We start from the raw sequence: 13,571 nt of genomic DNA on the forward strand, positions 1-13,571 counted from the left end.
TTCTTTTTAAAATTTTTTTTTTATTATTATTGTTATTATTATTATTATATTAATGCAATTTTTTCCTTATGGTTCATGATAAGGATGTTGGTTTTTTTTGATGATGCTAATGAATGTAGTTTTTGTTATGAATTAATGCTCCTTAAGCAGAAAGTTTGGCATCGGCCATTGAAATGTCACCGTACTTCTCGTAAGCTTCTCTTTGAGCACGGAAGTCTTCGACTTCGATCCACTCTTCGTGCCATACACGGTCAAATAACTTAGCGTTATCTGGCACACCCTTAACTGGGAAGTAGTATACAAGAACCAAGTAGACTAGAGCAGCAACCAAGTAACCAATGAAGTAGTTCAAGTAGTAGACCTTCATGGCACCAACTGGGACGTGAACGTCAATGGAACCCAAGAAACCAGCAAAGTTAGGAGCAATACCGACGATGTAACCAGCAACAGCTCTCCAGTTTGTACCGTATTTGTTGTACATGTAAAAGGAACCTGGTTTGTTACTGTAACAGTCGAACACATTGACGTAACCCTTTCTGACAATGAAGTAATCGGCAGAAATGACACCGGCAATGGCAGACAAGAAAACAGCGTAAGCACCCAAAGCAGTGGTAAACTTGGAAGAAGAAGCCATCAAGTTCCAAGGACAAATGACCAGAGCAATACAAGCACAAATGTAAGCACCACGTCTAATGTTGATAAACTTTGGTAGTAGCGCAGTCATATCTGTACCAGCAGGGATAGCATTACCGGACAAGTTAGAACCAAGTTGATCAAAGGCAAAGGCGAAAGAGATCAAGAAAACACCAGCACGATTACCACTAGTGTAGTGTTCTAAGTAACGGTTCAAAATGTCTAGAGGGTTCCAATAGTTGACACCGTAAATTCTGTAGGCGGCAGAGGCGGATAGAATACCGATTAATGAGATAACGGCGTAACAGACAGGAAGAATAAACAATTGGGAGTAAATAGAGGATTTAGGAGTCTTAGCGAATCTGGAGAAATCTGGAGCGTTTAGAATCAAAGTGGAGAAGTTATCAAGAGCACTCATAATAGATCTGATGACTGACCAAGCCAAAACACTACTAGAAATCTTACCACCACCGTTCAGGTTACCTAGAGCCAAATGGCCATGGGCTTTCTTCAAAGTCCAGATCAAGAAACCGAAAGCAGCGAATGGAGTGATGGCAGACTTGATAGCGAAGATGTAACGTAGTTTGTGAGGTGGGAACCATAGGAAAGGTAGTGACACGACCCAAAACAGCATGAAACACATGAATTGGAAGTTTGTCAAGTTCGGATTAGGAATAGTGTCGTGGATCTTTGTGTTTAGGTTGTTACCGAAGATGGAGAGCAGCATTAGTTGCACACAGTCACCACCCAAGTAAGCTAGAGTAGAGAACCAAACACAAGCCATAACGACTCTGTTTAGGACGATCCAGATGGAGAAGTAAGTACCAAAAGCGATACGGGATGCGATAGGGAATGAGATGTGGTACATGTTACCGACACGGGAACCGGCGATCAGGAACAAAGCGACAAAGGTGTAACCGACCCAGATACAGATCCAAGTCTGCCACCAGTTCAGACCCAATTGTAGACCTGTAGCGGAAATTTGCCATGTGTTCACGTTGAAAGCACCAGAGATCCAGAAGAAGATGTACTCCTTCCACGTCCACACTCTTCTGGCCTTGTCGACTGGCGCCAAGTCATCGTTGTAAATGAATGTCTCTAGAACGGATTTACTCTCGGTGATCTCACCTTCTGAGTTACTTTGCTTCACCTCAAGGAAATCAACGATTCTGAAGAGATAGTAGCGCCATTTACCGGCTTTTTTATATTTGTCGTCGTCGTCTTCGCTCTCGCTAGAGTCGTCGACATCGTTAGTATCAGTGATATTTACAGTTTCAATCTTGTAGTCCTTTTCCTCCTCAGAACCCTCGCTCCTGTGCTTGACAATCTCATCGCTTGTCATGCTAAAATTATGTTCCTCACTAGAAGAGGTAATGTTATGCATATTTTGAACTATAGACTTTTTATGGACTAGCTTAGTTTATTTTTAGTGTGTACAAAACTACATCAAGCAAGAATAGCGATTTTAGAAAAGATATTTAAAAATTCCTTGGAATATAATATTTCATATTATTTATATAGGATTTCAAACTAAATTAATATCCGTTGGAGAAAGAATTGCAAATTGAATGAAGAAAAATTTTTCAGGACAAATCAAATAAATGTCCTTACTAGTGAAAATAAGTTTACATCTCTCTCCTTAACACATCGCATCGACACTATGCAGCCCTATGCCATTGTGTCGTCACAGAGAGCCAGTATTATTCAGCAATTGTGTCAATGGGGGAATTAAAAAAAAAGCAATTAAAAAGATCCTTCCCTATACGGAGATAATAGAGAGATATATATAAAAAAAGAAAGAAAATACGAAAATCTTTGTAGTGGCATTGATTTCGTATTCTGTATGGGCTGATCACTGGGTAGAAGATAAAATAGATTTGAAAAACCGGAAAAACTTTGGCGCCCTAAGAGACAGATGCAGAGAAGCCAAGAAAAAACTTCTTCAAAAAAAAATTAAAAAAAGCAATTTTTGTGTCAAAGAGAGAAAGCCGTGCATTACTATAAGGAAGAAAAAAAAAGAGGGGGCTAGCACAAAGAACTTATTCTTCCGACGGTTAATGCATTTGTCCCAATCTTACAGGAAGAAGTTCTTTTTTTCCGAAAATGTCCTGATAAGAGTTTCCTGATTTGGAAATTCTCTTTTGGTAGTGGAATATATCCGCCGGCGTAAGCCGGATAATCCGATCAGAGAGAGAGAGAGAGATTAGGGTTAAAGACAAAGTAAAAAAAAACACCAAAATTGCTCATTGTTCAATTGTTATCAAATATACCAGCGGTTCTGCAATGCATTATTATTATTGAGAGTCGAGAGATCGAGTCGCGAGATCACATGATCTCATGATATAATCATGTGATATATCACATGGTAAATCATTATATACGTTGAAGTGGCAAACTCAATGCCCATTAAAAGAAATCTAACCTTTCCTCCCCTTGGAATCTTTATAATGAAATAATATAGTGTATTGTTTAAGGAAGGCAATAAAGAGAAGAGAAAGAGAAAGATACTACTTAAATAAATAGTAATTTCTACTTAACGGAAGACTGATAAATATAATATAAAAATAAAAATAAAAATGGCTACAGTGGCTTCAGATTATTCTTCGGAAGCTAGTAATGTTCCAATTGAGCATAGATTCAATCCATATTCTGACAATGGTGGTACTATCCTAGGTATAGCGGGTGAGGACTTTGCTGTTCTTGCTGGTGACACAAGGCACACCACAGATTACTCTATTAATTCTCGTTACGAGCCTAAAGTTTTCGATTGTGGTGACAACATTATTATCTCTGCCAATGGTTTCGCTGCCGATGGTGAGGCCCTAGTGAAGCGGTTTAAGAACAGTATTAAGTGGTACCATTTCGATCACAACGATAAGAAGCTGTCAATCAGCTCGGCTGCAAGGAATATCCAACATCTGTTGTACGGCAAGAGATTTTTCCCATACTATGTGCATACCATTATAGCTGGTCTAGACGAAGAAGGTAAAGGTGCCGTGTATTCCTTTGATCCTGTGGGCTCATACGAAAGGGAACAATGTAGGGCAGGTGGTGCCGCTGCCTCCCTAATCATGCCGTTCCTTGACAACCAGGTGAACTTTAAGAACCAATACGTTCCCGGTACGGACGGTAAAGAGAAAAAAGAACTTAAATATCTAAGTCTGGAGGAGGTTATAAAGTTAGTCAGAGATGCATTCACATCCGCCACTGAGAGACATATACACGTCGGTGACGGTCTAGAGATCCTAATTGTAACTAAGGATGGTGTAAGGAAAGAATTTTTCGAATTGAAGAGAGATTGATTTTCTTATATTTATGTATATATATCTATAAAAATCAACGAGATATTTTTTTTGTTATAAAGGGTTTTCTTAAATCTATATGTAATGATAAAAATAATGGTAAGTTAGAATACAATTTGTTCTATCATAAAAAAAAATTATGTTACTTCTATGTAATAATACCTCTATACAGAATATCAGTTGTAGTTTCTTTTTTTTTGCATTTTTATTTGAAATTGTTGAATCTATTGGTTTTAATGAGGCAATTGGAAACCTAGACCCTTGATAACCTTCTTGTAATAAATGTAAAAGAAGTCAGAGTAAACCAAGGTCTGGATTACACCAGTCACAAAGGCCAACTTGTCGAATCTAGATTCATAACAGTATCTCCAAATCCAGTTTGGAATATATAGGGCTCTGTAAAGACCCAAGGCGAAGATATAATGAGTAGTCAAAGCTGGAGCTTTACCACTCTTCGACAACATGAATAATTGTGGCATGATAGCAACACTCTCTAGCCACATGGAGAAACTTTGATTCAATGAGATCAATCCAAACCCGTGGTTGAAAACGAAGGCCAAAACTAGACAAGGAACTAGCAAGTATTGCACCTTGAATGCGTCACCCATAATCATCTCCTGGTATGCAACTGGGTTCTTGTATTTATACTTCTGAAGCTCTCTAACAGTGTATATGGAGGAGACAATTAGGAAAACCTTCATCACAGTGTTGTAGATAGAAATCCAACGGGTAAACAAGTTGAGATATCTAGTGATGAACACCAGTGCATATAACACCTGAGTCTTAATAGAAACACCGGAAATAGAGCCAGTCTTCCTAATAGTGTGAAGAAGAATCACTATACTGGCACAATGCGAGATATCAGCCAAGATTCTGAACAAATTCATTATTATTTGATTATTTGATGTTTGCTTACTGTTTTTGCTCCTAATTCAGTTTTTATCTTACTCCTCGAGGCGTTCTTTCTTTCTGTACCTATTCCTGTCCCTTTCCCACTAAGATAGGATGTAAATTCCAATATACCTGAATCTCTTATCTGAGTGTCTATGACATAGAACTTTGAATATTGAAAGTTTTTGGGGGTTTTCATATTGCTTTTTAATTGAAGATCCTCTTTTCCATAACAAAAAAAAATTGGCCATCGAACCGGACAACGCACACACTAATTAACGTATATAGTGACGGATATAAATAAGAACTATATAATTATTAATTTGCTAGTATTTTGTTATTGTTTTATTATATTTTAATATATTAATAGTAATTGAATGGAGGAATTGGCTATTTGAGATCTGTTCCTTGGTGTTCAATAGTAATATTATTTGCACAGGTAGTCCCCATTGATATGTGTGGAAAAAGCATTACATAGTAACTACTGAAAAATATTAATAATTATACAAAGTTGTATAACGATATAAATATGTAATAGCTGCTATTCTTTTAAAATAATTAGGTAGTACTTTGTCATATATTGTGTGGATTGATTAATCATATTATTTTATTTAAAAGGAGAACATTTGGTACGTATTATTGATATTTTTAATAAGGGGAAGTATAAGGGAACTTCTATAGAATAAAAGGATTAATAATGAAAACATGGGTGTGTGTTTATTATATATAAGAGGACTGGAACAAATGTATATATATCTAGAATATATATTCGCTGTAATAAGAACTATATATAATACAATAATGGGGTTTTTTGTTGATAACCCTGTGATAGATTTCATTCAGAAGATTGTCCGGAAACCGGAGTCGATTCTGATGTGGCTGTTCACTGGAATGATCGTTTCCAGTACACTCTATTTGATATTGCTTCCGGTGCCAGAAGTAAAGAAGAAACCTAAGAAATAATATTTACAAACTCTTATCTAACTTATATATTCCTTTAGTATTTTATGTTTTGTTAACAAGCTCAATATAATAACCAATTTCAACTGATCAAGTATTTAAAATAAAAAAATCAGAAGAGGGAGATGATCAATAATTAATCAATTTAGTGGTTGTGTAAATATTAATAAATCCAGATAATGAATAGGAAATGCTATTTTATAATAGAATGATATAATTTTTTATTTTTTACATAATATAGAAAGATGATTGGATTTCAGCAATTAAAAAAAAAAATTAATTAATTTAGGAAAAGATTATAAAATGCGACCTTTTTGGTTTGATGAAATAAAATTCAGTTCTCTCCTCCTATTATTAAAACGATAATGTACAATGTAATTGATGGGGACTTTCAGATTAAAAAAAAAGTTAAAAATGTGAAAAATACTATCCTCCAAAAAACAATTCTTTCATAGAAGTATATATTGACTTCTTTTAGTTTAGAAGTCAGACTTGCCTTCACCACCGAATTCGTACTTACCGGCGATGACATCTTCTAGGATACCAGAAGAGGCGGCGACTAGACCCAAGAATGGCTTGGATGGGTCTAAGACCTTCGATGTGTATTCTGGGTGATATTGTGTAGCCACGTAGTATGGGTGGTTCTTCAATTCCAGGATTTCACAACGCTTGTTAGTCTCGTCTCTACCGACAAAGATCAGGCCGTTTTCTTCTAGACGTTCGATATAGTCTGGGTTGATTTCGTAACGGTGACGGTGTCTTTCCTCAACGGAGTTGGCATTACTGTATAATTTCTTGATGGCGCACCATTCGGTACCTTCTTGGAAGTAAGTTGGTCTCAAACCCAGTCTCATGGAACCACCCATGGTTTCCTTGTCGATTTCAGGCATGAAGACAACGATCTGTTCGGATTCGTCCAATTCAGGGAAGAATTCAGCGGAGTTACCGTTCTTGACGCCTAGGACACTACGGGCGAACTCAATGGTAGCGATTTGTAGACCTAGACAGACACCTAGGTATGGAATGTGGTTCTCACGAGCCCATCTGGCCGCTAGCATCATACCTTCAGTACCTCTGGAACCGAAACCACCTGGTACTAGGATACCATCAGCGGTGCTAACTTTGTTCCAGGCTTCGTGGAATTTAGCCTTCTCCTTCTCTTGAGTTTCTGGTTCTAGGTCTGTGGCCTCGACCCACATGATCTCCAGCTTACGACGACACTTCATGGAGGAGTGTTCTAGGGCCTTGATAACTGATAGGTAGGAGTCCTTCAAGTTGGTATACTTACCAACAAGGGCAATCTTAACTGTGTCCATGGAGGCGTCAAAGTTAGAGGTCATGGACTTCCATCTCTGCAGTAGATTGTTACCTCTCTCCTTATCTTCTGGGGTCAATGTGATCTCAGTTAGATTTAGTCTGTGGTGCAAGTAATCGATCATCCTTTGTTCTAGCAAAAGTAGTGGAACGTGGTATGTGGAGTTGACGTCATGGACGTTGACAACTTGGTCAGCACCGACGTGGCAGAACATGGCGATCTTCTCGATAACACCCTTCTCTAGAGTTTCAGAACATCTACATGCGATCATATCTGGCACTAGACCTAGAGACCTTAGATCCTTGATTGCTGCTTGAGTAGGCTTGGTCTTCTGTTCACCGTGGATCACAGGAACCAAAGAAACATGAATCAGGGCGAAGTTGTCCTTACCGACTCTAAACTGGAATTGTCTTAGTGCTTCAACGAATGGGGCACTCTCAATGTCACCGACGGTACCACCAAGTTCGATTATACACACATCAGGTTCCATACCAGTGTCATCCACTGGAATACGCGAGACGCGCTCGATCCAATCCTGGATGGCGTTAGTCAAGTGTGGTACAATTTGGACAGTCTTACCCAAGTAGTCACCCTTTCTCTCCTTTGCAATCACATGGGAGTATATCTTACCGGTGGTAATGTTGTGGTCTTTAGTCAATGTGACATTCAAATAACGCTCGTAGTTACCAAGGTCCAAATCGGTCTCACCACCATCGTTAAGAACAAAACACTCACCGTGTTCCAGAGGAGACATGGTACCAGCGTCAATGTTCATATATGGATCAATCTTGATAGAAGTAACCTTCAGACCCAGGGTCTTCAGCAACATACCAGTAGATGAGGCTAGAACACCCTTACCAATACCAGAAATAACACCACCAGAAACAACAACGTACTTCATCTTTCTATTATTTAATCTATTACCTTTTTTTGGATTATTTTCTTAATTAACTCACTGCAACAAAAATAATAAACTAAAGGAACAGATATTCATATAATCAATATCTATGAAATTCAATACTTTGGGCCAATATTGGCAAGCGATGAGCTCATCGCAAAAAAAAAAAAAAAAAATTTTTTTTGTCAAAGTGGAAAAACATGTGATTGTGTCGTTAGGAAGTATTAGAGGAGACAAGTTTAAGAAGAGAGAATGGTCAATAGCAGGGATACTATTTGACTAGCTTTCTTTTGATCTCAACTATCTTTATTGGAGACATCGTAAGAGGATAAAAAACAAAATAGGTGTCATGTTCTTGAGTAGAGTTGGTCGTCCTAGTGGGTTTCGGTTTATGAGTGTGCGGTGGTCGCATGAGTATGCGCCTAGGTATAAGGAGCAGCAGAAGAAGCAGAAAGGGCGTGTTCCTGTGCGTACTGGGGGGTCTACCAAGGGTTCTACGTTGCAGTTTGGGCAGTATGGTATTAGATTGAAGAGTGAGGGTGTTCGATTGACTGCAGAGCAGTTGAAGGAGGCCGACAATGCGATCATGCGTTATGTGAGGCCGCTGAACAATGGTCAGTTGTGGAAGAGGCTGTGCACGAACATTGCGGTGTGTATCAAGGGTAATGAGACTCGTATGGGTAAAGGTAAAGGTGCATTTGACCACTGGATGGTGCGGGTCCCCACGGGAAAGATCTTGTTTGAGATGTCTGGTGACAACTTACATGAAAGAGTGGCCCGTGAGGCGTTTAGGAAAGCCGGTACAAAGTTACCTGGTGTCTATGAGTTTGTGTCCCGTAAATCCTTAACCAGAGTTGGGCTACATAGCTTTAAGAACCCAAAACTCGATCCCAAGGTCAATTACTTCGAGAAACTTGAAAAGAAGCCTACGAAGAGACATATAAATGTACTGAAATCTCAGGATCCTGAATATAAACTATACAGAGGACGTTAAAATAGCAATTTTATTCCTACCCCCTACTCCTTTCCCCAACGAATAAATTCTTATGCTAATATTTTTACATCAAATTCTTGTATATATTGAAGATAAGCTTAAAAAAGAACAACCAGAGAGGAATGAAGAGAAGAGCTAGTAGGCTTGGCAAAGGAGAGGCAAATAGCATGGCATGGAAGCAATTGACTAGCTTTATTGCATTCGTTTTATATTTGTAAATAACACAATAAATTTTAAAATTTTAATTATATTATTGACAGAATTATTTCGGCATCGTCGGATTTTGGGACAAAGCGAGCTTTGGGAAGATCAACATTGTTGACATTTTAAAGCTTAAAGTGTTTGGGACAACTGGAAGTACGATCCGAGTTATATATATATTTAATTGTTATTATTATTGCAAGCTGGTTTATCTAAAGTATTATTAAACTCCTCAATTCGGTGTTAGAATTGGCTTGGGAGATATTGTAAAATAGGGTCAATTAAATTTGTTATAAAAAACAACCAGAATGGATAGGAAGAAGTTGGCTGGTGTTACGCCTTCCAGCAGTAGTAACAGTACAATAAAGGGTCTACAGTTATTTATTGCAGACCTGCGGACTGCTCCACATTTACAAGATCAGGAGAGGCGTATACAGGCGGAGATAACGAAGATCAAACAGAACTTCAATGCACATGGTCAAAGAGGCCCTAAAAATCAGGACAAGGTTGGTGGGTACCAACGGAAGAAATACATTGCAAAGCTGGCGTACATATATATTACATCGAATACTACGAAGCTTAATGATATTCTATTCGGGTTGGATCAGGTGGTACAACTCCTGAAATCGAAGGTCTATTCTGAGAAGTATATGGCGTATATGACATTGGAGCTGCTATATGAACACAAATCCGTGGTTGAAAAGATAAACGAGGAGGTATTGTACCAAACATTGCTAGATTTGAGACAGGATGATGAGAACTTTGTTGCGTTAGCCCTAAATTTCGTGGGGGTTGCAGGTTCACTAACTGGAGAATTTGCAAGAAATGAAGATATCATTTCGGAGGTCTTCCAAATACTGAGATCACCAACATCGACTATATACTTAAAGAAGAAGTCAGTCCTGGCGTTCTTGACTTTATTAAAGAAGAATCCTACCATATTAACAGATGAAGCGCAGCGCAAACAGATATGGATACAAAGGATATTGAGTTTGTTAGACGATAGGGAGAACTACAGGCTAACATTAGCTGCCCTTCCCCTCATCCATTACATCGCCATACACATCGATGCCGGTGCTTGTACTAGACTAGTACCTCAATTGACTCAAATTCTATATAACTGTGTGGTCGTAGGCAGTTCACCAAACTCTAATCAATTTCCTTTAGAATTTAAATTCGCCAATCTTCCGAACCCATGGATTATCACACAAGTAGTATCCCTTCTAAATGTTCTAATAGTTTCGTCAACAGAAGACTCATTAAACCAAACAGGTCTCCTACTTCATACAAGTACAATGAACCCAGAAATATTGAATAAATTACGAATGTGCATATCTGAAGCTATTCAATTAGGTACACGACCAGCTAATGATCCTATGGAACGTATTGTTCAAAATACAGTTCTCTTTTCTTTAATCAACTTTGCCCCAAAATTAGACCCCTCAGATGAAGCAGTGACTGACTCAGTAACTGCATTGTGCAAACTTTTGACTTCAGGCCAAATTAACATACGCTACCTAGCATTAGACTCATTGATCAAGTTATGTGCCATACTGGGTAACTCAGCTATGAATGCTATTAGATCACAAAATTTAGAGATGATTTTTCAGTTATTGGGCAATGAAAGAGATTCTTCAATTCTTAGAAAAATAGTTGATCTGTTATATATTTTTACGGACTCATTGAATATAAAAACCATAGCTGATCAGCTGCTGAACTATATTATATCATCAAAGCACATTGCCGATCCTCACATAAAATCTGATATTGCGGTTAAAATAGCTATCCTGGTCGAGAAATTTGCAACAGATCCAAACTGGTTTGTCACAACCTCTTTGAAACTTTTATCATTGCCTTCATTAACAACAGTTAATGATGATGAAATTTGGCAAAGACTATGTCAAATTGTTGTTAATAATCATATGCTACAAAGAGTTACATGTGAGCAATTATTGGAATACTTCAAAGCTCCACAAACATCTGAGCCACTAGTCAAGACAGGGGCTTTCCTTCTAGGTGAGTATGCTGACCAAATTACTGATATTATTCCTCCAGGTGATCTTTTTAACCTTTTTACAGACAAGTATTTCACTGTCTCAAATGTGGCAAAAGCGATGATATTGACGACTGTAATGAAATTGTACAAAATATCAGACTTAGTTTACACAGGTGCTGTAAAACTTTTTCAAATGGAGTTAAGCTCTTTAGATATTGAATTACAAACCAGATCTTATGAATATCTAAATATTATCAGAATATCAAAGTTAAATGGAAATCCTAATATGGTAGACATCCTATTTCAACCAATTCCCCCATTTAATTCTACAACGAATCCACTATTGAGGCGTTTGGGCTCACTTCAAAAATCAAATGGTCTTGGTGTTGCTGATGATTCTAGGAACACATCTGTACCCAACACAGGTGATATGTCAGATCCCTTTACTAATGCAACTTCAGTTACAAATGAAGGTTCTCCTGATAAAAATACTAACAAACAAGAAACATACTACAACAATCAGTTACTTGTCACTAATTGGAGAGAGGGATTTTCTAGAATGTTTGCCTATAAGAGGGGTATCTTTTATAGTTCATCATTGATCAAGATTCTATTCAGAATAGATTACCCAAATATTGATGAACCACATTTAATAAAAGTATCATTAACATATATTAATGAATCAGACTGGGAAATTTCAGGCTTCACATCAACTTTGATTCCTTACCACACGCAGGATAATCCTGAATACTTTATTCAGAATATAACAATCCCATCCGGATTAAATATGCTACCAAAGAAAAGAATAGATCAAAGCTTTGAAGTTGTTGTTAGGAAAGAATTTTCTTCTGAACATAGTCCAATCGTATCTATTCATTTCAACTGTGGTGGTAGTTCCTCCACAGTAAACCTGAAATTAGGTATTGGTATGAGTACCACGTTAAAGGCTAGTAATGCTATTGAACAGAAACTAACACTAGTTCAATTTGTTTCAAGGTGGAAAGCTATGGGTAATGCCCTTGGTAAATCTGGAGAGTATGTATTTGAGAGAGTGAAGCCCAAAATGTCAAAGGATTCTCTAACTGTGGAAGAAAATCTGCAACATATAGTACAAACAATAAAGAGAATTGGGTTCGATATTGTTGAGCAAACGAATGTTCCAAACACTATATTTTTCGGAGGTATTATCCATACCAAGACAGATGGTAGTTTTGGTTGTTTAGGGAAAATCAGAAGCGATGAAGACAATTTTATCAGCATTACATGTAAGACAACTGTTGCTGGTGATCTTGTCAGTTATATAGCTACAAATATTAAATATGCATTATCATCTTGAACAAAGCTTTTCAAGTTTAATGTCATATATCTAATAATAATGACAATAATAATATAATATTAATATTTAGATAAAACTAGTTCAAAATCTGTATATACTATATATAGAATTTCAAATACTATTACCGCATGTCTATTATATCTTAGCCTCATTCTTTGGTGGTCTAGTACCGAAGATATCTGTACCAATTCTAACCTCAGAAGTACCTTGTTTGATAGCTTGTTTGAAATCAGCACTCATACCCATAGATAGTTTCAACTCAGTTCCGTACTTTGAGTCAATCTTCTGTTTCCATTCCACTAGTTTGCTGAAGTCCTTGTTCTCGTTGGTGTCATCATGTGAAACATCCCAGGATCCAATTGTCATCAACCCGTTGAGTTTCACGTACTTAGCCTCTTCGGACTTGAAGAACTCTACTATCTCAAAGATTTCCTTCTCACTCACTAGTCCTGATTTTTGGTCCTCTTGCGAGGTATTGATTTGGATATTACAAGAGATGGCTTCGCACTCTGGTTGGTATTTACCTCTGGCCTCATTCAGCTTCCTAGCCTTCTTCAATGAGTCAACAGTCTCCACAGTGTGTAAGTTAACCACCTTAGCCAAATCTTTACACTTGTTACTCTGTAGCCCACCGATGAAGTGCCATCTGATGTCTTGTGGAAGTAGCTGTGACTTTTCTATTAGCTCCTGCACGTAGTTCTCACCAAAATCCCGCACACCATAGTCATATAGGATCTGGATGTCACTGGCTGGTTTTAACTTGGAAACTGCGAGCAGCAGAACCTTGTTACTTCCACTAGGCACTTCTGCATCAACCATACCCTTGACAGCAGTGAACTGCTCAATCAATTGCTCCTTTCTGGCATTCTCATATGCTATAGGCTTAACAGAGGACATGATACTTCTTACTGACCTTCTAAACATTTACAAACTACTCATAGAAATATATCAATACAGATTTAAACAAGTAATCCCAAAGCATGAGTTTTATAGTTTTGGTTGTGAAAGCACCTTTTAATTACCCTAGAAAAGCGTGACACCCAAA

At 37.7% G+C, this 13,571-nt stretch overlaps 8 protein-coding genes across 8 annotated transcripts; 4 read left to right on the top strand and 4 right to left on the bottom strand.

Moving 5' to 3' along the window:
• Window positions 1–142: 142 nt before the first annotated feature.
• FUI1 (uridine permease) lies at window positions 143–2,017 on the bottom strand (the record flags this gene model as incomplete). The annotated part of the gene is made up of 1 exon (XM_071053280.1): window positions 143–2,017. The coding sequence occupies one exon, from the start codon at window positions 2,015–2,017 to the stop codon at window positions 143–145; it is 1,875 nt and encodes a 624-aa protein (XP_070910688.1).
• A 1,192-nt stretch (window positions 2,018–3,209) lies between these two features.
• PRE7 (proteasome core particle subunit beta 6) lies at window positions 3,210–3,935 on the top strand (the record flags this gene model as incomplete). The annotated part of the gene is made up of 1 exon (XM_071053281.1): window positions 3,210–3,935. The coding sequence occupies one exon, from the start codon at window positions 3,210–3,212 to the stop codon at window positions 3,933–3,935; it is 726 nt and encodes a 241-aa protein (XP_070910689.1).
• A 233-nt stretch (window positions 3,936–4,168) lies between these two features.
• On the bottom strand, window positions 4,169–4,822 carry ERD2 (Erd2p; the record flags this gene model as incomplete). The annotated part of the gene is made up of 1 exon (XM_071053282.1): window positions 4,169–4,822. The coding sequence occupies one exon, from the start codon at window positions 4,820–4,822 to the stop codon at window positions 4,169–4,171; it is 654 nt and encodes a 217-aa protein (XP_070910690.1).
• Window positions 4,823–5,531: 709 nt separating this feature from the next.
• On the top strand, window positions 5,532–5,789 carry MIN6 (Min6p; the record flags this gene model as incomplete). Its single annotated transcript, XM_071053283.1, has 1 exon — window positions 5,532–5,789. One exon carries the CDS (start codon window positions 5,532–5,534, stop codon window positions 5,787–5,789), a length of 258 nt encoding a protein of 85 aa, XP_070910691.1.
• A 476-nt stretch (window positions 5,790–6,265) lies between these two features.
• URA7 (CTP synthase URA7) lies at window positions 6,266–8,002 on the bottom strand (the record flags this gene model as incomplete). Its single annotated transcript, XM_071053284.1, has 1 exon — window positions 6,266–8,002. The coding sequence occupies one exon, from the start codon at window positions 8,000–8,002 to the stop codon at window positions 6,266–6,268; it is 1,737 nt and encodes a 578-aa protein (XP_070910692.1).
• A 346-nt stretch (window positions 8,003–8,348) lies between these two features.
• MRPL16 (mitochondrial 54S ribosomal protein uL16m) lies at window positions 8,349–8,993 on the top strand (the record flags this gene model as incomplete). Its single annotated transcript, XM_071053285.1, has 1 exon — window positions 8,349–8,993. The coding sequence occupies one exon, from the start codon at window positions 8,349–8,351 to the stop codon at window positions 8,991–8,993; it is 645 nt and encodes a 214-aa protein (XP_070910693.1).
• Window positions 8,994–9,502: 509 nt separating this feature from the next.
• Window positions 9,503–12,526, top strand: APL3 (Apl3p; the record flags this gene model as incomplete). The annotated part of the gene is made up of 1 exon (XM_071053286.1): window positions 9,503–12,526. The coding sequence occupies one exon, from the start codon at window positions 9,503–9,505 to the stop codon at window positions 12,524–12,526; it is 3,024 nt and encodes a 1,007-aa protein (XP_070910694.1).
• Window positions 12,527–12,661: 135 nt separating this feature from the next.
• On the bottom strand, window positions 12,662–13,450 carry RNJ42_03123 (pyridoxal phosphate homeostasis protein; the record flags this gene model as incomplete). Its single annotated transcript, XM_071053287.1, has 1 exon — window positions 12,662–13,450. The coding sequence occupies one exon, from the start codon at window positions 13,448–13,450 to the stop codon at window positions 12,662–12,664; it is 789 nt and encodes a 262-aa protein (XP_070910695.1).
• Between the last annotated feature and the right edge of the window lie 121 nt (window positions 13,451–13,571).

This window comes from Nakaseomyces bracarensis, assembly GCF_045282275.1.
Source record: "Nakaseomyces bracarensis strain CBM3 chromosome Unknown Scaff11_0, whole genome shotgun sequence".
Lineage (NCBI taxonomy): Eukaryota > Fungi > Ascomycota > Saccharomycetes > Saccharomycetales > Saccharomycetaceae > Nakaseomyces > Nakaseomyces bracarensis.